Source organism: Ptychodera flava, chromosome 8 (genome assembly GCF_041260155.1).
Source record: "Ptychodera flava strain L36383 chromosome 8, AS_Pfla_20210202, whole genome shotgun sequence".
NCBI lineage: Eukaryota > Metazoa > Hemichordata > Enteropneusta > Ptychoderidae > Ptychodera > Ptychodera flava.
In genome coordinates this window covers 25,858,310-25,885,843 of record NC_091935.1, presented here as the reverse complement: position 1 = coordinate 25,885,843, position 27,534 = coordinate 25,858,310, and the positions used below count along the sequence as shown (strand labels likewise).

Genomic DNA, 27,534 nt, shown 5'->3' with positions numbered 1-27,534 from the left:
CAGACGACAGAAAGCCTGTACGGGTCAAGTCGAGGGGTCCTCATGTGACAAAATAACACAGTATCGAATTCAGTTAGGATTACATTTTCACTGGTCGGATGGTAAGAACTGCAATTCTAACTCGTTTCTGTATAATTTGGATGTCACTGTGAATTTTTTTAGTCAGTACGGATTCTGGTAAAAAGACCGCATATCCGCAAGTTACGTTTGCCGTCTGCCTAGCCTCTCATTCACCGTCTCAGTCATTTCGAAATTCGATTTCAAAAATCAATCTTAACTCGATGACATTACTAATTACAGTTTTCACACATGACTGTGTATTGTCCATAGGAATTACAGTAGCTTGCTCTCTTTACTGACAAAATAATCTCTGCTTTAGCTACAATCCCCATATGGGCCCTGTAGGTTGTACTTGCTGTTGGGGGCCCGGCTACACTGCGCTGCTAATGAGCCTTCGATCTAACATGATTAAAAGGGCCGTAGAATCCATTTCCACCCTCCCCTGGGCTATATTAATGCAATACCCCACCCATAGGCGCTCTTAGCATTCAGCGGCCAGGAGCTGAAGGCCGTTAGGGTTAGGGCCGCAAGGTGAAGCCTGAAGGCTGAGACTTAGTGGTGGTACAGATGTGTTATACCACCACCCAGGTTCGTTCCCAAGCCTCGCATATCCGACCTTCAGCCTCCCATCCGGTACCCATCCCGATCGCTTGATAACCAGCAATGCCTTCAACATATCTGTGGAGGTATACTGTATCTGTGTTAACGGTTTCCTCAAGGTACACAGTTATTGTTAGAAGTGTTTCGCAAATTTTAATATAGTTTGCATTGTCAAACCTCAGTAACTCGTCAAATAGTCTTTGTTTCTCAGCAAAATGACATTAAAAACATATTGTAGTGGGCAAATTGCAAAGCTTACCCTATTGATTACTGTTATAAAGCCAGGACAAAGACTTGTAGCAAAGGCAAGTATTTGACACCAATATAAATCTTCAAAGTACCATTTTTTCGCATCTTTTACATCAACTGTTTGTCAAAACTCTGTTAGATGCATACTTTTGTTTAATAAAAATTTGGTTTGACATTCCTGTTCATTTTTCTTTTTAGGAAGTGTACAAATCTAGTGTAGTGTGAAGAGATATGGCAGAAGCAAGAAAACCACGATACAGTAAGCTAAGTCGTCATGAAAATAAACATATCCTACAAATCAGAGCCACTTCTACAACTAGCCTTTACATTTTAATACTCTCACACATATCTGTCAGTGGACATTCCGAGTCTAAGTTTACAATGGTACAAATGAAACCATGTACATAGCAATGGTTTTGTAAAGATTTATACTTTTACTCCTTCATTGTGTCATAGCATAAGATACACTTGAACTGTGTTCAATGTTGACTTTGTCAAAGTTGATCCTGTGATAATCTGGTGACAGTGTCCACAGATTATTAAAGGCATTTCTGGACTTGGTTCAAGTCTGTGATTTGTGAATGTTTGAGTGGAGTGAACGCAATGATTTGTATTCTGCTTTCATTTGAAACGCGATGCGTGAGTGGACGCGATGAGTGAGGTGAACGCCATACAGGGGTTTTTACCCGGAATCACAGACTTGGCTTTCCTGCAGGGTTTGCTTTGATATAAATTATTTATGAGATGACGTTTTTATTTACTTATAAATTATTCATAAGATGTCGAGTGCGATCACTCCCACAAAAGTCAGTACACTATTGTATCACCGAAAAGGCGTGAAAATATCTGTGTTGTTTGTGGGGCCTACGTTGCAAAATGCAATAATCGTCGCCGGTTATTCAAGGATGGAAAAAAAACACTGTCCTGTGAAGAAATAGTTTGACGTCCATACAAGTCTTGACCCATTTCTGCACACTCATGTGTGTTGCAGATCATGCAGCAATCGGGCATCGACTCTGCTTAAAAGCCTACAGCGGTTCCAAGAACAGTTCAAATCTACGTTATCTTTGGGATCAAAGAAGAAGTTGTCAAGCGGCTTGTTCCGTGCGAAAACCAAAGGCCCAGCAAAAGGCTCCTAATAGAAGCCACTAACACTAAGTTCATGCGTGTTATTGGCCAGAATAATGGCTGGAGCTGCTAATCATTTTGTATTTGCTTGACGTCACTGTGTACACAGTCCGTCTGGCCGCTGGTACTTTGCAAGAAGTCCAAGTCGGTGAATCCGGCAGAAACTAACTCACTATACTGCGCAGACTCAAAGTAACGCATTCAATCGCTTCCTGGCCTGGGCTACCAAATTCCGAATAGGTTTGTACGAAATAGGAGAGACACAAGAGAAACTATTATAAATGATTTTATTTTTTTAAAATTCACCGACTTGAACCAAGTCTAAGGCATTTCTGGCGATCCCTGGGATCGCCTTTGTTCTGGTCTGTAAGAGGATTATGGAGGTGTGATGGAAATTCAAGACTTCATCTTCACCTCTTTCATACAATTCCCAAAACAAAAACTGTCCTAAGGTATTTTTTTGTACTACATCAGATGATGAGAATGTGGAGTATTGGAGAGCCATATCGACATGTGACCATCTCACCAACATGGTTCGGCCCAAACGCAGTTGTTATCAATGGTCATTGTGGGCCTGTTTACAAGGAATTAGGGGGTGGATAGGTTGAATAATGTAACAAAGAAGATGGACAATATCACCACCTGTGTAGTTGTAGGCAAAACCGTGGTCTGCTTGATTTTGATATTGTACTGATGTAGGCATGATGAAACTTAGAAGTCCTAGTATCGCACACGTATGTGCAGTTATCTACCTGTGTGTAAGAAGAGTCTGTTTATACATGTAGCAGTGAACATTGAAAAAGGTGTTCAACTAATGGTGAAGGTTGTTGAAACTTCAACAACAACAGCAGAAAGAGCTATAAAAACAATGACAACCATAATTTTCTCTGCATGTTCACTGAAGGGGCAATTTCTGCCCCATTCATCAAAATATGGGGGCAGTAGACTTGACATTTTAGGGGCAGAAACAACAACATATTGCAGCCCGCTGAAACATCCTGCATGCTATTGGTCTCCACCAAAGTTAACTTGGACGATTAAGTTACCGTGGTATATCGAAGTGATCACAAGTTTACATTTCACTAAACAAAATGAATTTATCATAACCATGATAACAGCCACGTCGAGGTACACAATCCGCAGTGTGTACACTTGAAGGCGACTATGCACGTGGGTCACCATCATATGGGCGTAGTTGCTTGCTGTGTTTTGTACGCAGTTTTCGTGCTGTCAGTAACTTTTAAAGAGCAGAATATTGCTCAAAATGCGCAATTTGCACGATTGCGCAGTTGAGAGAAAACCCTGTAATAATAACAGTATGTGTAGTAGTATTAATAATAATAAATAATAATAATAATGATAGTTATATCTGAATCTACATGCATCTTTATGTGTGCATGATAGGGCAGTGAACGGATTATAAAAGGAACAATTTAAATATGTGTAATAAGCTTAAATTTATACTTCAAAGAGTGAAAATATTGCTGACATTCACCAAAATTATGTGTAATATATAAGCTAAAATTTATATATTGGAGTAATGTTTTTCCAGACTAGCAATTTTGCTTCCTGTTTTGTGTCTATAACCTGTCACTAGGGTAGATGTGAAAACTCTATATTTTCACCATGGTTTGGCATAGACTCTTTGTTATCAATAAGTGAATGTGGATCAGTTTACAGGGATTGGGATGACAGACAACTCTAGTACTTTCACACCCCTGGACAACTTCATGCCGGACACATGCCCTCCATTAGACTACCGGCCCCCTGGACAACTTACCCCCACTGGACAAATGCTCCTCACGACAAGTGTCTCACAGAATGAAGTTGTGGCTTAAATAGCATGAATAGCTTATGCAGAGAATACCCATCTTCTTGCCGTTATCTTTTTTCACCAAAGTGATCGGGGGTATTACCGACAATTTTTCACATGTGGTCGTCCAGGCCCGATTTCCAAATGTATTTATAGTAAGCTAATGCATTTTTTGTCATCACAGACCAAGGTTGCTGTTTTTCTTCTAATCAATCAATAACCTGTACCATTTACTTGTAAAATCCATATGGTTTCAGACAAAAGGCGTTGTCTGTTTGATACATCTATTCACAGTTATAATTAAGGCTTTTGATGAGATGTAAAAGAACTGGTAGAAAATCTTCCATTGTCTCACATTAAGGTACACTCAGTGTGACAGTTTTCTGACAGGGTAGTGAATTTCGCTCAAAACCGTTTCATAAATGACGAGCACTACGAAATCTTATTACCATACCTTTTGAAACTTTATTGTGCTTATCTTCACACTGTCAACACGACGGAAGTGGTATTTAGGTGTCAAAGTTGCCAATTGTTGACCCCATGTTGCATGCGTAGTAATCGGACTGCTATATCAGTAATCGGACATCGTATTTGGAATATGATTATATGGGCTCTATTGATATTTCTAAACTTCAAACCCTCGATTTTCAATTTCGATGTGTTTAGAAAACTGTTTGTAAAAATTTCGTGATAAATTAGTTACGTTTAATCCATGGACGACGCAACGATATTTTGAAATGTATGGCGCTTAGCTATCGGACATGGACTGTCTCTGTGTGTGTGGCATTCGACACCTTGTATCGTACGGTGTGGCTAACTTCGCCAAGTTTGTGGCCCGAAATAGCTTTACCGTTACCGAAAAAAAACTATCCAAAACAGGGCAGCAGCGTCACCTGACTTAATATGCTGTCACATTACTTGCAAAATGCTATCAATACAGAGCGAAGTGAGTACAACGAACAGTATGTCATTAAATGTACGAAAACTGAGGTCGTCCGAAAACTGTCACACTGAGTGTAGTATGCACCTCAAAGTGAAAGACTTAAACTTTTGCTCAAACTTTCCGTGAGGAATCTTTCAACCATTGTCTTTCAAAATCAGGAATAAAAATCGGGGGTCACCGTGCAAATTTTTGTACTAGAGAAACAAATAACCCAAGATTTACCGATATTTGAAATTCAAGATTGCCGCCATCCCTGTGTTAACTCTATGGAGAAAAAAGATGAACTTTCAAATTTCAAAAAACTAAGCTAGTGAAAATTTTTCTTACACCAAGAGCTTTAAGGTAGTATGCACCTCGAAAGTGAAAGACTTAAACTTTTGCTCTAACTTTCCTCAAGGAATCTTTCAATCATTCTCTTTCAAAATCAAGAATAAAAATCGGGGGTCACCGTGCAAATTTTTGTACTAGAGAAACAAATAACCCAAGATTTACCGATATTTGAAATTCAAGATTGCCGCCATCCCTGTGTTAACTCTATGGAGAAAAATAAAAATTTTCGAATTTCGAAATACTAAGCTGGTGAAAAGTTTTCTTTCACCAAGAACTTTAAAATGAACCCCAACATGTGGTATAATTGTAAAAGTTTGAGAGTCCGAATGTCTGTCCCATAGGTGCATTTTACCTTAAAATGAACCCCCACAAGTGGTAGATCATACAAGAATTGTAAAAGTTTGAGAGTTCGAATATCTGTCCCTGAGGTGCATTCTACCTTTAAGAAATATCCAAGAACAACAGTTTTCTCCTGCGAAATCATTAATTGCAGTCGCCTTCAGACTTCTCTCCATCCATATCATTGTTAATGATTCAGTGTCCAGACGCATGAATGGGGAACAAGGATGACATGATTTCAATTTTCTTTGGCAAGATTATAGGTGTATGAAGGCTGAGACTGCATGACCTTCACAAAGTTGATGTCTCTCTGCAGAGATGGCAGCATGACTTCCTTAAGTTCAATGTCTCACTGTGGAGACTATGTAACTGCCCTTGATGTCTTCCCTTTGTTCACCGAGTAAACTTTGTGTTGAGTAGCAGCACATATCCATATCGTATATCTTACAGTTTATGTGGTCTGAAGCGGAATTTAGCTTCGGGTCAGATATTCAGACTCTGAAACTTTTACAATGTTCATGTGGCCAACTACTTGTGAGGGCTCATTTTGAAGCTTATGGAGTAAAGAAAGTTTTCATCAACATCCGTTTGTGGAAATCGGGAATTTTATGTTCCCCACGGGTCGGAGATAACACACGGATGGTGGCCATTTTGAATTTAAATATCTGTAAATATTTGGTAAATGTGTTTCTCTTGTACCAAAATTTACACAGGGACCCCTGATTAATTTTTGATTTTTGAAAGAGAATGGTTGAAAGTTTGCATGCTTGAGGAATGTTTGAGCAAAAGTTAATCGTTTCATTTTTGAGGCGCGCACAATCTTAAAGCCTGTCAAAATATGATGAAACATGTCAAATTGTGAAAATAGATGGACTAACAAACAAACGAAGAAACAAACAAAAATAAAACAAAAATCAAAAATAAATAAATAGATAAAAACTGCCACATATGTTAAGAAAAATGTTCTCAGTTCGTATTTAGTTCACATGACTGGCTATGTAATCTAAAGCTTGGGCTTGTTTTCATGGAAGATTATTTCAAACAGGTAAATTTTACAGGTGAGATTTTAAATTACAACTGCGTAATGACTATAGCAGGTAACAGAACTCTGTTTCTTTCTTTCCTTTGCTGTTACTGATAGATTTTGGTCTGTTGGTAACACCAGGAGACACCAGCAGTGCTGTCAACAGTGATAACTCCCTGTCAGCGGTCAATCCCCATGTACTCGTGTCACAGTAAGTACCTCCATGGCTTGTACTCATCATTACATCAAATAAAGGAAAAAGGATTACAACTGATCAAGAAGTTTTCTATCTGTTTCTATGCTCTGTTTCTTCTCTGTACTGTGGTAGACTGAACACAGACTGTAGTATGTAGTTCATGTGAGCTGTCCAAAAATGTCTGGGCATGTCAAAAGTTAAAGGGACATTAGCTGTAACTTTTGACTTATTTTTCACTACTCTGTTTCAATGTATCAACTACAGAATTTTACTATAATCCGATCATCATGACCATGCCCGGTGTCCTGCTTGCCAACACAGCCAGAATATTGTTATTGTTGATATATGTATTCTAATCCGGACCTGAATAAAAAATTTAAACAATAACAATGCAGATTATACTCATATAGGGTATATTTATGAGCTAAATATTAGGAATTTCTCCATGGTTCAAGGATTTATACCAGAAACTACAGATGATACACAGAACAAACAAAATAAAAATACTGACCAAAGTTACAGCTAATGGATCTTTAAATAGAGAAAAATTGTTGTCCTTAAAATTTGAAAAAGAGGTCACTCAAAATGCCTATATCATGACTGATTTCTTAGCTTGAGAAGTTTGTTATCATTTGACTGATCATTTGTCCTTGATAAAGAGGAAAATTTTGGACATTTCAAAAATCTGCTAATGTACTATCTGAATGCAATCTGAACTTACCGGTATCTTCAATCAAATATTTGTGGATGAAAAAAGAATCATTGAATAAAATTATTTTTATTTTGCATCTACGGGTAGTTAAAAAGAAAGACTTTAACAAATGTAAAAAGAGAATAAAAGAAAGATCTCTGTGTTACTGTTTTGCTTGTCGTAATAGTTGTTTTTACTTCCCAAAATAGCAGTATGCTTAATCAACCATATGGGAACAGCTAAAAACATTGTAATTTTGTTCAAAATATGTAAGAATAAATATTTTTACATGTAAAAGCACCTCTAGTTAGTACTCTGCTGCACTGTGTTCACAAAAATGGCCAAGCGGTTAAAATTCTAAAAATTGCCAAGTTGGCTGCCCTTGCTGACTATTTATTTTTGACTCAATCCATTCATAATGCCAGATTTGGTCTTTCAGATTCAACAGATTTGGTGCCAGCACATCCGGTGGTTCTGTCAGTAAGACACCAGGTGTTGCCTCCAGCACCACGCCTTTGGCTGCAACTTCCAGCACCAGTGGTGCCAGAGCCAAAGAAACACCCTGTCTGACGGCGCGTTCCAGCAGAACGTACAGTCTGCCCAGTCAGTCCAGAACTACACCTGGACTTGAACTTAACACCAGTAGAACCCCGGGATTTGCGTCAACCTCAAGTCGGACACCTGGGCCTGCTTCAGCATCCAGCACCAGCAGGACACCTGCGCCATTTGTGAGGGGTGTGGGTAGAACACCTGGCTTCACCAGCAGTCTCAGCAGAACACCTGGTTGGACAAGTGGCCAAACCAGAACGCCAGCTTCCTCCTGTCGCAGAACCGCAGGGTCGTCGTCGATCAACACAACCACTGCAACACCAGCTCAGCAGCAACAGTCTGTTATTGTAGGTGAGACCAGTACACAATCAATTATTCCATCTTGTGTAGCTTATTTGTTAATTCAACAACAACAACAACAACAACAGCAGTCTGTTATTGTAGGTGAGACCAGTACACAATCAATTATTTCATCTGGTGTAGCTGTGTTGTTAAGGTATACTGTCACATGTTCCAATTTTGCCACAGTCACCATGGAAAAAGAAAATCTAACCAATCGCAGATTTAAAGCGGGTGGCCCCTTTTTAAAAACAGCGCCCTCACATGGGCATTTTGTATACTAAGGAACACCCCTTTGACCATATATGGGCACATTTAGATTACAGATGACTGTGTACCTTTAATTCAACAAGGACACTTTGAGTTGACCTTTTTGTATATTTTGGTATAGTTGGATCTTTTCATAAGTATACATGGCACATCGGCTTGACTTGAAAACTATTGTGTAAAGGGATGCTCAAATCTTTTGGACAGAAACACTAGGATTCAATGCAGATCATTGATCTTTTTAATATGTAATTGATAGTGGTGTTAAGAGAATTTGTATTCAACACTTTAAGTGGAAGAAATTTCCCTTAACACTGCTGAAAGGCTGGGTGTCATTGTTCAAAATGTAGATTTGTCCACCAAGATGGCTGCGTGTTACTATAACGACTATCACAATAGCCAATTATGTTCAAAGTCATAACTATTGCAAGTCATGAAGTTTTTAGTGACATATACCGTATGGTACCAGAATGAAAGAAGTATTGTTGATATGCATCATCACTTTGTTGAAGATTTAAATATAGGAAACCTAAAAGTGGATGGTTACTGGCAAAATACTGTGACATAAGCATTGCTGCTTTCTCTTACCTGAGTGGGTAGGGTTTTTAAGGAAAGACACTGCTGTCATGGCTAAAACTGTATATTCAATCTCTTTTTTTCATATTTCTTAAATTTCAGCAATTGTGGAAGGCCGGGGACAAGCCAGGGGAGAAATTGGCATGGCTAGTATTGATTTGAAGAAACCAGAACTCATCGTATCACAGGTACTTTCTGTGTACGGTTTGCCCTTTCAGTTGAAAAAATTTACAGCTGAGTGATAGTTAGGGCAGACTTTCAGTACAGCCAGTCACAGTGACGTACAGTGTTAGGCTGAGACACTGAAACATATGCCTCTACCCAATTTTACCATAGACCCGTTTAACACAACCAGGGAATCCTGGTAACATTTATCTTGTTTCCACCCTTACAGAGGTACCCCTGTTGTGTATGCCTCAATTGTGTATCACGTCTCCTAGACGTGCTTACAGTCTGTAGTAGAATATGCAAGTATTATCAAAATGTCACATCTCAACTATAAAACAAAAGTACAAGTAACACATCACATTTAAGGATATCCGTAGATGTGTATTTTGTAAGTAATGTATCTAAGATAAAATGGATTATTATTGCATCTGCTTGTACAGTTTTCAGATACACAGACTTATGTGCGTGTAATGACCAAGCTACAGATACTGCAGCCTTTGGAGGTAAGACATTGACTTTATTCAGAATAAAAAGTGTTGGAATGTGATATTGAGAGGTAAGAAATTGACTGTTGAATTCAAATACAAAGTGTGGGAATGTGACCTTTGAAGGAAAGAAATTGACTTATTCAGAATAGAAAGTGTTGAAATGACATAATTTTCTGATTTTGAAAACCTATTGAGAACATTGGACACCCGGTGATTATAATGGGACTGTAAATGAACAGATGTTTCCATCAACTATCATATTATATGACACTAAAATAATTACTCACATTGTGAGGAGCTGCCTGTGTTGTATGTGCATTTGGAGTTTTCATGCAGTTCAATCGAACTAGTTACAGTGTAAGTATGAAAAAAGAAAATTACACACCAGCATGTCATGTGAGTTCAGACTTGTCTAAAGCAGAAAGTTGATACTCCACAATATTAAGACAAGCAGTTTCAATCGTCCAATCATGTAGCCCAAGAGTTAAACTTCAGAGGGCTGACACACAGTTTCAATTGTCCAATCATGTAGCCCAATAGTGATGCTAGGTGAATTTGACAAACATGTGTGCTCTATCAGTTGAATGTCAAATGCTTTGATAGGTTGATTCTTTCCAGGGATAATCATTTCTTTTAGGGCAGTATTTGTACTTTGACTTTACGTCTCTGAAACATGAATAGTGTTTGATTTCTCTTCAAACCATTGTAAGTTTAATGTTTTAAGATACCTGGAGAAAAAAAGGTGAAAACGTGTCCATTTCCATTTGTTTAAAATTCATGATAGTCTGTCACCCTACTCTGCGATGCAAGGTTTGTGAACGAGACCCCAAGCTTGTTGGGTGGAGTCAATGACACTATGTTAATGCCATTGAACTCCTCCGGGACAGTGTAAAAGCCACTGGCGTGGCTAACGAGCAGATGTAAGCTGATTTTGTCATGAACAAAGTATAATTATATTTGTTATCTTAGATGTGTTTGTAGTGAATAATGTGACAAAGGGGATCATGAGTTCTAAAAACAGTATTTCAAAATTGTCAGTAGAATTGAACAGCAGTAGAATTGGACCTTAGAGTTTTATTTTGGTAATTGCAAACTTCTTAATTTAATTCCATTTTTTTCTGTTGATTCAGGTGGATCTCTACTTCTCAAGTTTACTTTCCATCTCATAAAACCTGCCTATAACATTAAAAGCAAACATTGATTGATTATTTTCTATTCTCTGTTCACCATTGTGACCACTATTTGTTACAGAAAACATACGGTATGCATCATACAATATTCACAGCATAGTATTCAGAGTAAATAAAGAACTTATCGGTTGAGTTTTGAATTATCAAGTCTGTGGCAAAAATCATCATTACTCTCATAGGTGCCGGTTGTTTTTCCAGATTTTTCCTGGTTTCAGCCGTGGATCAAGTGGCGGTGCGCAAAGCAGTTTTATAGGGTTTGACATGCTCTTGTTGCTTTTCATAACCCCTTGGATCACCCATAGAAAAAATGGTGGAAATGCAGCAATTTGAAGCAACTACTTCTAAAGAACATGACCGGATTTATGCGATTATGAAAAGAAATGAAAGTAAACCAAAATGATGACTGAATATACCCTACTCTGGTTAGATTCATTCAAACTTGCTGAATGACCAAGGTTACTATCAAATAAACCTGACACGCATCTACTGCACCCACAGATTTTGTTTAGTCTGCAATTTATAACAAGAATATGTCATAAATAGCTGGGTGCTCACCATTATTTTTTCTATTGATGGGTACGTGGCAGTGGTATAAGAAGCAACATGAGCGTTGATCCGCATACAGGACCTGGCTTTCACATGCAGTGCTAATGGGCCCAGGGCTATCAATATGCCTACCTCTGTATAAAACTACCAGCTAGCCTAACGCTTCATTGCAAATGATTTCAATGGGTATCCTCAACAAATATAAAGTACAAAAGGAAAGATGTATAAATTTTCATTATTTGTTTTCTTAATTTGCTTCTTTCACTGAAGATCTATATGATCACTTTACCCCCTCTGGCTGTATTACTCTGAGGAGAGCAATTTGCACTATACTAACCATTTCCAAATGAGAGTCAGTGTTGACAGTTTCAGTCCCGCATGGTCTAATGACCACCCATAACTTCTGTCTGCATATTAATTGGATCTTTGCCCTTGGGTACATGCTCCATTCACAACATACAAGTTATTAAGGTGACATTGATACTAATATAATCAGTACTTTTCATTTGGGAGCTGAGATAAATAGCTCAAGCATTACCCTAATGGGTGGGCGATGGCATTGTAGCCAACACAGTTGTCCTTCAACAATCCTGCCCATATGATCCCTTCAATAATCCTGCCCAGTTAATGCCTTAAATAATCCTGCCCAGTTAATCCCATCAATAATCCTTCTCTTTTGATCCCTTCAATAATCCTGCCCAGTTGATCCCTTCAATAATCCCGCCCAGTTGATCCCTTCAATAATCCTGCCCAGTTAATCCCTTCAATAATCCTTCTCCGTTGATCCTATCATACTCCTGCCTAGTTAATCCCATTAATAATCCTTCTCTTTTGATCCCTCCAATAATCCGGCCCAGTTATCCCATCAATAATCCTTCTCTTTTGATCCCTCCAATAATCCTTCCCCCGTTGATCCCATCAATAATCCTGCCCAGTTAATCCCTTCAAGAATCCTTCTCTTTTGATCCCTTCAATAATCCTTCCCTGTTGATCCCTTCAACAAATCTGCCCAGAGGATCCCGTTAATAATCCCTACCAGTTGATCATGTACGTTTTTAGATACAACTTTTCAAAACAGTGGCATCAACCACTTTATTGACATTGAGTGTTACCTGATTTTGCAGTGCTCCCAACAAGTTCAAGTTGAATCCTGCTAAAATATATTCATGAACTTTTGCTGTTTTTTTCGAAAAGTTTACAGGTCTGTACTTATCTGTGCTAATTAATGCAAACAATTGATCCAAGGATTATTTCAGTGCAGTTTTCTATTGACATTGCTATCTTCTAGCATGTATTTGTGACTTCATCTTCACATAATACGGAATGAACACCATTAGTTTGAGCTGCTCATTACAGCATAGAGTGCAAATTCCACCAACAGTGCACCAAGTATCAAGTAATGTTGCTGATGTTGCTATAGGCAACCATGGCCATTCTTTCTTTAGGCATTCTGTCCAGCTGGCACGTTTAACAAACTATGCTTTCATTTTGTAGCATGGCTCAGCATGTTGATTGTTATTTCCATTTTGGACAAATAGTGCTCGACTTCTTGAGAGAAGAGCTTTACTGCTTGAATGCCATTGATGTTGCAGCAGAATTAGTAGAAAATCACTATTCAAGAATGGTTTCAATATCCAGAAATATGAGTTCAATCAAACACTGATTCTTTGCAGATATCAGCAACACAAAATTTCACTTATACAATCATTTTCTGATTAGATGGTCCAACTTTATCATTTGAAAGAATTAGCGTTTTCATATATGTATGTATGTATGTATGTATGTATGTATGTCTGTCTGTTTGTATGTATGTATGTATGTATGTATGTATGTCTGTATGTATGTATGTATGTATGTATGTATGTATGTATGTATGTATGTATGTATGTCTGTCTGTTTGTCTGTCTGTATGTATGTATGTATGTATGTATGTATGTATATATGTATGTATATATGTATGTAGGCATTTATGTATGTATGGGTACTGATACACATCTACAACTACTATATGTATATATATTTCATACTGTAGATACATATCTATATGCATGTATAATTCATACTGTAGATACATATCTATATGCATGTTAGTATACTGGTATTTTCTTTGTAATATTTAGTTTTCATTTATTTATTTATTTATTCATTTGTATTTCCAGATTATAATGCCAAGTACTGTATGTGATAGTGGTAACATGACCAAATTATTCAAGTTGATATCAGATCAGTTCCAAGGCACCAACATCTCTACTGTGCAGAGAAAATACTTCAATGAAAGCAAAGGTGTGGTACAACCCACTTATAATACTATGTCGTATGTGATTTGAATTTACAAGCAATCATTTGGCAGAACATATTGTAAAACATTTCTATTGGCTATATGATTTTTAGCAAAATTGAATTCGAATTGAATTACTTGGTTCTTAATGTAGCTGACAAAACATTGTTAATGTAAGGAAATGTGTGAATTGGCTGCATCTTAAATGAGCGTACCCTTATCTCTAGCTGTATCAGCTAAAAGGCATGCGTAGCTAAAAATATGTTTTATGGTTAGTTGTCATGTAAAGTACTAGTGAAATAACATAATACTACCACTTGATTTGCTGGAAGGCAAAATAAATCTCTGCAGGTAGTAGTGGTGAAATATAAATTCTATAGGACATACACCTATTTCTGTTTAAAATCACTTCATAAACTTGTTCCATAGAAATGTATTTTAACACAAATTACTAAAGATGTTCTTTAGATTCAAAAACTGGAATTGTTTATTTCCTTTCCATTTTCTTCTGGAATAGATATCTTGATTTTTAATCTCAGTTTGTAACTGACCTCTCAGGGGATTCATATTTCGTTGTTTCATTAGGTTTGCAGTATATCAAACATCTGTGTGTGGCCGAATACAAAACAGTGGAGATGGAGGTCAATGCTAAGTAAGTGAAATCGGATCACATCTGCTGTCACTCAACAAAGATTTGAAATGCTTTGTATTGCAGTATTTACTCAAACACACGTCACTAGTACCATTCCTGTGAAATAATTCATGCAGTTTAACAGTACCTCGAATTACGTTTAGTGTCTGTCTTATGTCATTGCAGTACCAGTTATTCCATTGTTTCTGTCGGCAGGTATTACTGTTTAGCTACAACTGCAGCCTTGTTGAAGTATATAGAATTTATCCAGAATGTAGTGTTTGCACCAAACTCTCTAAAAGTGGTGTTCAGGGGTAGTGAGCAGACAATGATGTTAGGCAAGTACTTTAATCAAGTCAGGGTTCAGCAAGTATTACCATTTTAATTGATGTTAGCTAGGTCAGTATTTTTATATAATTAGGGTTAAAGAATTTTTGGTTATAGTCTTTTGTGGATACACCACATTGTATATCTAGCATGTCATTGAGTGCAATCTGAGGATAGCCAATATGCTGAGATTAATCACTGTTATTGATACCTTGTATGCAAGTTTTAAAAAGCTGTTATTTAAATAAAAATGTAAATTGTTTGCATAAAGTTTGTTCTTGTTTTCCCATTAGATTCAAATACATTTGACCCTAATTTCTAAAGTTAGTCGTTGGTGTAGAATGAAAGATGAAATATGCATTAAGGTAGTTTAAAGGTATACTGCCACCAGTTCCTATTTTGCCACAGTTACCATGGAAAGAGAAAATCTAACCAATCACAGATTTTAAGTGGTTGGCCGCTTTTTAAACAGCGCCCTCACATGGGCATTTTGAATACCAAGGAACGTCCCTTTGACCATATATGGGCATATTCAGATTATGGTGACTGTATACCTTTAATTGCGCGTTGGGGACAGCTATTCAGACTCTGTAATTTCGTCATTACTTTGTGACATACCACTTGTGTGGGTTCATTTTGAAGCTCAAGACAAAGGAAAATTTTTCAATGTCTTTCATTTTTTAAAAATTTAAAAGCGTGTTTTTCCCCATGGAGTTGACGTAGGGATGGCAGCCATTTCGAATTTCAAATATCAGGAAATGTTAGGTAATTTGTTATGCTAGTACCTAAACTTTGCACAGTAACCCTAGATGTTTTTCCTGATTTAGTACCTGAATGGTTGTAAGTTTCATTAAGGAAAGTTTGAGCAAAAGTTTAAGTCTTTCACTATCAAGGCACACACTACCTTATCAGTTTTGGTTTTGGTGAAGCTATTACAGTTTATATTTTAACTTCTACAACGTGTACTCAATACTGTAGTTTTAGCATTAAGATAACTTCAAGTCCTGCCCAGACTGTGCAACTATTAATGTGTCACTGTTTATGCATGGTACTTTTATTTTTTGAAGAAGATTTTATGAAAGAAGTTGTATATTTTGGTATTTACGCCCTTCACAATACCTAAATAGTTGATGGGTCTGATTCATGTAGAAAAATTGATTGAGATGAGAAAGTAAACAAAATTCAAAAAAGGATTTGTACATTATTATGTAAATGATAAATACTACTGCGACAAATGGTATATGTACAGTGAAACATGCAGTAGTCAAGTAGCTCTTTGAATTGAAGAATTTCAGGTAACTTTACATGTTTTGCAGCATCATTATTGTGAAATCAGACTCTTCAGCTATTTTTTAATATTTCTTGTGAAAGTGAAATTCTGAAATATAGAGTGGAGTTGATCTGTATGTGGTTGACCAATTCAACAATCTCGAATTTTCATCACTGTAGAAGCTCCTAATAATTGTGTATTTTCACTAATACCGTACATTGCAGACATTGGCACTGCTACTAATCTGGAATTAATTCAGAACATTGGTGATATCAAGAGCGACCATACATTGTATGGCATTCTGAACTATACAAAGACACCCATGGGAGGTCAGTATCAAATCCAGCTAGGATATTTTTAGAAGTATAGTGTGCATGCTATGTATGGACATTGCTATGGTTTTAGCTCTAAGTTAACATCAAGTCCTGCCCAGATTGTGCAACTGTTGATGCCTATGGTACATTAATGTCATTCACTCGCTGATAGGGTCAATATAACTTTCCCATGTACAGCAACTTCTATGGTGTTGTACTCAAGATTGTTTTAAAAATGCATAAAACCTACCAATACCTACTTGTCCTATGTTTGGTGGCTTTTTTCACATATGTGTTGAATATCCTCTTAGACTAGCAATTATCTCAATCAATATAGAATGAAATGTCTACTGATGAAAGGGTACAGGTACACTTTTGTTTTGGAAAACTGCAGTCAGGAAAATTTACATGTATCTTTTCTTTGTGTCCATATTTACTCTCTTTGTTGACCTCAGACTGTTTCTTTTTAATTTCACATGCACTTTTGTGATTTCTTGCACAGCTCGAATGTTACGATCAAACATCTTACAGCCACCTAGTGGTAAGTATAATACATCTTTGGTCATCTTTTGAAAGTGAGATTTAGCCACTGTCATTGTGCTGTGACTGCAAAGTAGAGCTTGTGAATGATACTGGTTTCCTTCATACATAATTTAGAAGCTTGGAATGTTTCTGTAAATGTAATGATGAAAGAATAATTGAAATTTTATCATCTCTATCCAATCATGACTTTGATTACAATGTGTTTGCAATTTTAAGTTCAAATATGGTTGTTGTACCTCTCTTTTAATCAAAACTCTTACATGAATACCCTGGTGTATTGAGTTAGACATGTCTGAGTCTACACTACTGTCACTATATCCCCACAGATCTTGAAACCATAACCTTACGCCAAGACTGTGTGACAGAACTGACGGAAAATGAGGAGATGTTTTATAATCTCCAGTCTGGTAGGTTTTCAAATAAATCAAACAGCAAAACCTCAGAAAAAACCTGAAACCGCATATCACGTACTCCCCATTAACCAATTTAATATGTACAGACTGTATTCAAGGTGACCAATAGGTCCCCAGGAAACAATTACTAGTGCACTTGCCCTCATGGCCAGGTAACAATCATAGGTCACAAAATTGGAGTATCGTTCAATAGTACATGTACAAGCAATCACAGTTTTTTTATGGTAGTCATCCACCATGTTGTTTTAGAAATTGTTTCATCACACCACAACTTCATAATGTACTTTTCTGTGGAAAGTAATATGGTACAACAGCTACAAACTTTTTTGTGACAGAATAAAGAGAAATGTTTGAAAAGGAGACAAGACTGAAGAATGCTTGGCCCACTGAACAATTTTACAAATTACTACAATGCTAGGGGGTCAAGTTGCTTTTGCAATGAGAGTAAAACTCATTGACATCCCAGTGTTCATGCATATTTTTCTTTATTTCTATTTTGTTCTTCCCAGTACTGAGTAGGTTTGTTGACGTTGATCATCTGCTGTCTCTGTGTGTTCAGATTCCAAAGCAAGAGAACATCAAGACAGCTGACAGTCGGATAACATGTGTAATCTATCTGAAACACACCTTAGAGTTGGTAGAACCACTCCAAGCTGCACTGAATGACTCCACCAATCAGCTCTTTAAAGCTTACCATTCGGTGAGAGCAAAACACCCCAAAGTGATGAAACTGTCACTTACATTTTTTATGCCTTTTTGAATGTTTAACTCTTCCCTTTTCACTGCATAGACACCAAGAGTAACACTCTCTGTTGCCATAAAAAGCAATATTTTGTGACAAAATTTGCCAGTCAGGGGATCCCTTCCCCACTAAGAGGTAGTACGTCTCTATGATGTATAGTTGGTCACAATGACCTGTAGACCAGATAACTGAAGATGGGGAGAAGTGATGTTACATCTGTCTTTCTTCATTACTGGTCACAATGCATTATTTGGTGTGTGATCTGGTAGAATTTCTCTCCCATCAAAATCAAGACAGTGTATGATAATACTGTTGCCATTTTATCCAAGTCAGGTATTTGCTGGTCTCCGCTACAGGACTGCACCAACTGCGATTTTGTAGAGAAATAGAAAATATGTCATACTTAAATGTAATACACATGTACTAGCTGTTGTGATATATTTCTCACCCAATCATACATCCTCAGTTTCCATATTTTGTCAGCATGTTGGCCATCAGTTTCAATATGCTGACTTTCTTTACAATGTTAATTTAATTTCTTGTTTATGAAGAAGGAAAATCTTAGGCAATTAATATGGGCACACCATTGACCCCTTACATTAACAGTTTAGAAACTTAGCTGTTCTCACTGGTTTTTGAACCATAGTGTTTAGGAGATGCGAGGTTTTCTGCAGTGTTGGAGAAACTGCAGACAGTGATCCATGCAGACACAAGATATCAGAAAGGAACCCTGAATATGAGAACCCAGAAATGCTTCGCTGTCAAACCGAACATCAACGGTAAATTTGTATAACTGTAATTTGTATCAGGTCTTCAACTTTGTTTTGAAATAAATGGATTAGTTAACACTGAAAAGTAATGCGCAGAAGTAGAGTAGAAAATATCAAAATATGGGAGCAAAGGATACCACTTGACTTTATAGACCATTAAAAAGACATACATTACTTAAAAATGTCTTGAATATGTGAAAGATATCTGTCATTCATGTGATATTTCAGTATTTACACATAAAAATTGCAACTAAGGTTATCTATATACATATATGAAACATTACATGATAAAAGTTGTGACAAGGGTTATATACTAATTATACTAATTTGAAACATTTCATGTAAAAGTTGCAGGGAAGATTATATATCTTTATGGTACAGTTCTTCAACTAGATATTACAGTGCATGCAATGTGTGGTACAGAGAGATATGTATTTGATGTCGATCACCACTTTGTGTGTGTTTATACTTTTCAGGTCTGTTGGATGTTGCCAGGCGTACCTACACAGAAATAGTGGATGATATTGCAGGTAAAATGTCATGTAACATTAAACAAGACATTCAAATATTCATTTTTTTATGCAGTCTTCAAAACAGAGAAATTCAGGTACAAAGAAAATCAAAGTGTAAATTTTAGATATGTAATATATTTTGGAATAAATAAATGATTACAATGGCATTAACAACACATTAGAAATATTGCAAGTATGTGGAACATTTGCTATGTATACTTTTGCTCCATGATCTGTGGTTCTGTGGTAATGCGTTAATTTATAATTTAGCTCATCAGGCACACTGCACATTGCCTTGATCCTAAATACATCGCAGACAGAATGACAAAATATGGATGTTCTTAAGTGCATATGTCACCAAAGTCAAACAGATTAAAACCAATTTTTATCATTTAAAAATTTATCAGAAATGGTGAAACAGCTGAGTGAGAAACACAATCTGCCGTTGAAGATCAGTTACAACAGCACACGTGGGTTCTTCATTCAAATGTACTCTGGTAAGGACAACACAGTGGCCATGTCTAGCTTACCAAGTGTCTTCATCAAGGTCGCCAAGGTCAAGAGCACCCTCAATTTCACAACAGCAGATCTGGTACGTATGTGTCGATATGTCATGATATTGTTTGATACTCTAAATTTGTGAAATGTTCTGATAGGGAATGAATTTATGATGCTGGACAGGGTTTCAATTCTCTGAGGATTACTTTGTGTAATGTTTGAAAAATTAAAGTGTACAATAGTTCTGATTCAACTATATGTTGAATATTAGCAGAGATCTGTGTTACCATATCACAATCCACTTAGATCAACATAGAGTATTTTACTTCAGAGTAATCCTCCACATCTTATCTGTTAACAATATTCTGCCAACTGTACCTAGGTTTGTAATAATGTCTCAAACTTTCCAGAGATTTTACTTCAAATATCTGATGTTATTTCTGTTTTTTATTGATTTTTACAGATAAAAATGAACGGTAAGTGTGATGATATCGACAGTTATCACAAAGCAAACTCACATTCTATATTGTATTTCACAATGTTGAAGTCATATAGACATTTACTCTTATAGTAAGTTACATGTAAAACTGAATTCAGTCAAATCTGTGACCTTATTCCCAAGATTCTGCATGTCACATGATAAACACTTCTTCAGTTTGCAAATTTTCAATCTTTACATCAGAACTATTCATAATGTCGTCTATTTTTTATGTGAACAACTGTCATACGCATTACATTTTCACCCTGCATGCAAGCCATAATTTTATTTCTCTGGTGACCTATCTCTCACATCATGATTTTGACATAAAATGTGGTTTAACCCTCAGATCGAATCAATGAATCCTTGAATGAGATTTACCTGATGACAAATATGTAAGTATTATTTTCCATCAAATAACATTCTGCATTTTATTCTAGTCAGACATTGATGCATGCTTTCCAAATTTTCAGTTCTTGATATTTTCCAACAGCAAGTTCTGTTGCCTTTGATCCTACACATTCATAACCAATTCAATGTACACATCAACTCGTCATTTTTTTATTAGACATAGCAAGACCTGTTTGTCTTCTGCAATTTATGACATTTCAGATATCTTTGAGTCAATTAAAGAATGTCTTGAAAATACTGTGACTCAGCCCCACTTTAATAGATGTATCAGTTATGCATAAATTTTATTGAATCAAAGAGAATATACTTTTTTGAGTCTGTGCACATCAAATTGACTGAGAGGGTGCACTCAGTCTGGTGAAAGTCTGAAAGTTAACCCTTTCACTGCCATGGTTTGGCCTATAACTATTGTTATTAGTGGTGATTTTGGACCCGCTTACAAGGTTTTAGGGGTGAGCTGGTTAATGTAGTGTCTCATCTGTCTCTGCAGTGTGGTAACTGAGTTGATGACTGAAATCAGAGAACACATTGGTTGTTTGTACAAACTGACTGAGTGCGTCGCTGTCTTGGATATGCTGGTATCATTTGCCCATGCATGTACTCTGGGAGAGTATGGTAAGTCTAATGATGAAGTTTTTGTTGATTGAAGTGACCTTCAGTGGTGCCAGTCAATTGGTCTGACTTTATAAGCATTTTACTCATGGATAGTCTACATGTTTATATCTGCTTTAATACTTAAAAGCAATATCCTTCTTACTTGATTCTATTATGAGATCAATATTAAAAATTATCATTTTTCATGTTATTGAATTTAAATTGTGACACAAAACCTGTGTGACAGCTGTTCCATAAGCACAATTGAACATTGTTGAGATGAAACACATATTGAATGAAATAAGCAGATAAGTTGCTGAAACCAACCCTTATCAACTTAAAGGAATCTGAAGTTTTGAATAAGAAACCATTACAGAAATGGCAGAAAATGATGCTTGAGTCAGTATCGACACTGTGAAAAAATGAAAGTTTGAAGTAAGTAGATTGCTGATTTTAAGTTGAAATCCTGTCTTCAACTGAAGTGGAATTGATAGAATGGAAAAGTACGCCTAATGTTCCTAAGTATCAATGCTTCTTGCTTGTTTAGTTGGTGTTGCAGAACCATTCAATAAAAAAAAAAAGTAAAATATCTTCACAAGTTTTCCTTTGTAATTTTCCAAACCACAGTAAGGCCAGAATTTACTGATACTTTGGCTATCAAACAAGGAAGACATCCCATACTGGAAAAAATATCAGCAGAGCCGCCTGTCCCAAACAACACTGTAAGTACACCTCTGTCTTTCTTCATCCAGTCCATCAAACTGGAAACCGTTACCATCGACTTTTAAATTCAATTGAAGAGATATAGTTTAAGTTGATATTGTAGGTGATAGAAAGTGTTGAAATTTGCAGCAATAGTATTTTGAAAATTTTACAGGAATCTTTGAAAGAAATTATAGATGTGCATACTGTTCAAATTGAAAATATTTTTGTCTTTATTTAACAAGAAAATGTCAGTAATGTCTGGAAAATAAAGAAACATGATTGTTGAAAGATTATGCGTATTTAGCAGTTTGTAAGAACAAGTTGAACTGTAGTGTATCACTCAAAGTTTCTTTCTTATGTGAAATGCTTCACCAACAACATGCAAAAGTCCTCATTCCTGTGTTTTGAGATCAAAATCAATTCAAGGCAGGTCCTTCTGATCTAGACTTTTTCTGAACAATGCATTCCAGTGACTGTATTGTGTTACATGAAATGCAGAAATGACATTGATCTTGATTTTCAACTTTCTTATCAGTATGCCTCAGAAGAGAGCAATTTTATCATCATAACAGGACCCAATATGGTGAGTCTCTCTACAGTGTATTCTTCAACATTTTCGTTCCCTTTTCAACTTGTTTGTTCTCTCATTCTAAATTTTGAACAACTTTGTTGGTACAATGTCTATTTTCTAGTCATGGTATCGTTTTACTGTGTTCATCAGATTATGTACCACTTCAAGTTACTTTCTCTATTAGGGACAAATTTTCGGACTCTCAAAGTTTCACAACACTTTGTTTTTATGCTGCTCAAATGGAACTCATTTTGAAGCTTGAAGGTATACTGTCACCTGTAATCTAAATATGCCCATATATGGTCAAAGGGGCGTTCCTCGGTATTCAAAATGCCCATGTGAGGGGCTGATTTTAAACAGCGGCCACCCGCTTAAAATCTCTGATTGGTTAGATTTTCTCTTTCCATGGTAACTGTGGCAAAATTGGAACAGGTGACAGTATACCGGTACCTTTAACCCTTTGAACCCGGCTCAGACAGAAATGTCCGATGACGTCATAAGAGTACCAGGGGGTCAGGGTGCAAAGGGATAATTGTTGCTTAAATGAACAATTCTCTGGTCTTGTTTTTTTGCAAAAATTGAAATCTAATTTCTGCTCAGTTAAAATAGGGGATATAGCAGCCATGTGAATTTCAATACAATATCAGTCAATTTTAAAGTAGTTTGATTTTCTGGCCACTAAATTTGCATAGTAACCTTTGATTTTCATTCATGATTCTGAAAGAGAATGGTTAATGTTTCCATGAGGAGGGTGTGATTAAAAGTCTAAATCTTTTCAGTTTTGAGGGTCATAGTACCCTAAAATGATGGAGCTCTGTCGTCCAGTTCAAATATGTTGTTTCATTGTAAGAAAATGAAAATATCTCTGTTTTCTGAGCTCTGTTTTCAACAGGTCTCAGATACATATACTTTATTAAAAGAAATGTTCTAAAGGAAAAATACTTAGTTGTTTTTGTACAACCCTTTCAGTAAGATTTAAAATCGATTAAACCATAAGCAGAGTGATAAAGTATACCATGATTTAACTTTTCTAAGTCTCAGCCAAACTTTATATTGACTCTACTAAATTCTCTGACCCAAGCTGACATAGTGATGTCTTTCTTTTGTTGTGATCAGAGTGGCAAGTCCACATACCTGAAACAAGTAGCACTGCTTCAGATCATGGCACAGCTGGGTTCGTTCGTACCGGCCCAGTATGCAGCGTTCCGTGTGGCCAATCAACTGTTCACCCGGATTGGATTTGATGATGACATCGAATCCAATGCATCAACATTCATGGTTGAGGTATGTAACATTTAACCCTTCCACCACCATGGTTTACCCCACACCCATTGTTATCAATGGTAATTGTGGACCTGTTCACAGGGATTAGGGGTGAAGAGGACAGGACTTACCTATGCTGTGCATGCTTGATGACTGTGATGTATTTGATATTTCATTCTCACATCCTTTACATATCTTTATTGATGAATTCTTAATACAATTTTTGTTAGTGAACAAATTTGTTAAGGTAAAGACAACTCACAAAACAGATAGATGTGGCTGTGCATATAATGCAAGAGACATGAATACAATATTCCATATTGATAAAGTCATTAGCATAAAATTTGAATCTCAAAACAACATTCATTAGTGTAATCTGCATAAATGAATACTGATCCACTTCTTATCTTGCACTGGGAGTGACTGTGTTTGTCATACATGTGTTTGTTATAAATATGTTTGTCATACATGTGTTTGTCATAAACATGATAGCATGAATAGCATGAATCAAAATATTTATCAAATATCCAAATCAGATTTAAATCTTGTCCTTTTTACTGTCATAGATGAGGGATGTTGCTTACATGCTGGATAATGTGACAGATTCATCTTTAATCATCATAGATGAATTAGCCAGAGGTGAGTTGAGATCGTTGTCTTTAGTCTACTGTAATAAGTTATCATGGAGTAAACTTGATTACGACAAAACAGGTATTTGAAGTAACTTTGCTGGAATGTCACAACTATTTCACAAACTTTCATCTTGGGGTGGGGGGGGTGGAGGGGGGAATGAATTATGAAAACAAAAACTTACAGGTTTGTTTCTCATGTCAGGTATGTCCCTTACAAAAGTGTAAGTGTAACTTCTGATGATATTTTTATCCATTATTTTTGTTTTAGTTAAATGTCAATCACAGGCTCTTGTTCTACTCATAAAAGTATATGGAGATGCACAGAGTCCAGCTTGTCAATTCAGACTGTATATGTGTAGACAGCATTGTTATTGTTGACTTGTGAATTCTGGCCTAGAATTCACATTTAAACTATAACAGTGCGTTTTACACTCAAAGGCACTGTGTTAACAAGCTTATATATAATAGTTGGTGTTTCAACATGCTCATTGGGAGCAGAACAAGAATTTGCAGTTGACGTACACAATAAAAATTGTGAACAAATCATTGAAAGTTTAATTAAGCCATTGGCCCTTTAAAGAGGCGCATTTCTTGACATGGTACACAAGTTGTAGACCGGAAAAGTACTGTAAAAAGTTTTAGCGTCAGCATATCTGTCCACAAGGTGCAGTACTTTAGTAATAACATATTATAGTGTAGTTGATATACACACAACTGCAAAGGAAAAATTTCCACTGTCTCTTTATCATGGTCACTGTCATTCCCCTCATTCTGAAATCCCTGGGCCTTTAACTAAGGTACGACATAGCAAGGCAATGATTGAGGTGGAAAAATAAAATTATCATATCATGCTTGACATAGGTACCAGCCACGAAGAGGGACTGAGCATATGCTACGCGGTGTGTGAACGTCTAATATCTCTCAAAGCCTTCACTTTCTTTGTCACACATTTCCTACAGCTGACAAAACTGGCAGATCTGTATCCAAACGTGGAGAAGTAAGTCAGTCTTTGGGAGTACTTTGTTCATATCCAACTCAGGACATAATTGTTTGTGTTTGTATTTGGTACTGTCCATTCCATTTGAATTGTTTCTCATATTGTACTGGACACTACCATGTTCTTTTGTAAAATAATAGCCTTAAGTTCTTTCATTCAGTTTTCAACAGTGAGCAGTTCAAATATTGGACAATTGAAAATTGAAAAGAAATGTGCAATTTTACATTTATCTGACAGTTCTAAATGTATTTGCCATGATAAAAAAAAAGGGAAAAAATACCAAGGCCAATGCCCAGTGTTTGTGAAGAGATTTTTAAACAACCAGGTCTTTTGCTATTGAACTATCTGCAAATTTTATAATGTGTAGGATTCTGGAAACCATTTCCAATGGCATTGACTGTGAATAAGAAGTCTGTATTTTACAATGACACTGATGCAATTGTCAGGTGTACAAGAATTTTGCTCTTTCCATGCAGCTACTGCCTTGAAGTTCAGCAAAGCTCAGAGAAGAAAGATGGACGTATCAGCCTTTCCTACTCTCATGTCCTGACCAAGGGATCTACAAAAGCCAAACATTATGGTGAGAGGCAATAGCTCATTTTTTTGGGGGGGTTTCCAACAGTTGTGATGTAATCCCACAGTATGAAACTCAAGATCAGTAGGTCTACTGCTCCTCATGATTGTAAATTAGCTTTCTTCAGCGTTTGATGAATACCTTCTAGGTGGATGTTGAATTTCAATAAACTTATATGGCTTCTGACCCACTATTTTTCAGTCTTGCTTCACACCTACATAAGTATACCTTTTGGTATTGTCCTCGATATGCTATTTGTCTTTGATAGCAACTGATGCTGTATGATATACTTGGACATAATATTAGCTTACCGGCATGAGCACAATGTACCGGTACTGCCCAAGGTGAAGCAGAGGGCAGTGTGCAGCACCACTGTCCAAGTGCATGGATCCTTTGCTGTATTTTCATAATATCCTTATTCAATCAGTAACCTTTAATTATTATAAATCATACATTCATGACTGGGGCATCAAAGTGGCCAGGTGTTTACTTCTTTTAATGCAAGTCCAACAATTTTTCTTCCGATTTACAACGCAAATATGGAAAGCTATCTGGTACGCATATCTTGATAGTCTGTGAACTACACAGTCTGTGAGCTGACAGAGTGCGAGATATGGCAATCATCCAATATATGGGTCCCTTGAAACCGCTCAACAGTGAACACGCAGATGCAGATCGAGCTGCAAAATTCACTGCATATAGGGTCTTGTGTTACAGCACGGGTGTTCCGTACAGTTTTTTAGAGCATGCAAACTTCTGTTGTTCTCTGTCATAAAGTTTGTATTTTCCTCTATTATTATCTGTTATATACAGGTATTCAACTGGCCGAGTCAACGACAATGCCCAAGCCTGTGATAGACAAGGCAAAGGAAATTGTTCAAAAATTGACAGAACAAGACAGGGTATGTAATTGCTTTTCCCCAGAGATTTAACGTACTGATAGATACCATTCTGCATTAAAATATGTCGGTAAATTTTCAGAAATTTGTTCTGTAATACTAAAATTTGAATGGGTGAACCCTGATTTTCATATTAGATTTTGAAAGAGAATGGTTTAAAGTTTCCTTCCATGAGAAAAGTTTGAACACAAGTTTGAACGTGCCAAGTTAATGTTTCCTAGGTAACTTCAACTATAAGATGACTCCATCGTTTGAAATTATTGTCTATGGGTTCCTATGATGACATTCAGCACATTTCTTTCTTTGCCAGGCCGAAAGTCGGGAGAGTGCTGAACATCGTCAAGAAAGGGCCGAGTTCAAATTGGTAACCAGACTGATCCAGGTAGCTAGGAACTCCAGACTTGATGGCGATGGTCTCAGGAGCTACCTACAATCCCTACGCAGTCAGTATTTCAAAGAATGTGGAATTCCTGAAGAATGAACTTATGTCTGGGTTGTTTTTCATTTTTTGATCTCTTTCAAATATTAAGACGGCTTAAAAAAATTTGGTGAATGTGTCCATTGTTGTAGGACTTCAAACAAATTTTGTGTCCAGTGTTGAGGGAGTTTTCATCCC

General features: G+C 36.7%; 1 protein-coding gene across 1 annotated transcript; it reads left to right on the top strand.

Moving 5' to 3' along the window:
• Window positions 1-27,534, top strand: LOC139138887 (mutS protein homolog 4-like). The gene is made up of 27 exons (XM_070707466.1): window positions 1-101; window positions 1,108-1,168; window positions 6,604-6,697; window positions 7,813-8,273; window positions 9,207-9,292; window positions 9,713-9,775; window positions 13,656-13,779; window positions 14,360-14,426; window positions 14,622-14,743; window positions 16,227-16,331; window positions 16,819-16,857; window positions 17,186-17,266; window positions 17,782-17,972; window positions 18,661-18,793; window positions 19,261-19,314; window positions 19,704-19,888; window positions 20,258-20,270; window positions 20,622-20,667; window positions 21,174-21,298; window positions 21,905-21,999; window positions 22,518-22,565; window positions 23,670-23,837; window positions 24,383-24,455; window positions 25,310-25,445; window positions 25,922-26,025; window positions 26,833-26,921; window positions 27,229-27,534. Exons 2-27 carry the CDS (start codon window positions 1,141-1,143, stop codon window positions 27,397-27,399), a joined length of 2,901 nt encoding a protein of 966 aa, XP_070563567.1. The 5' UTR covers window positions 1-101; window positions 1,108-1,140; the 3' UTR covers window positions 27,400-27,534.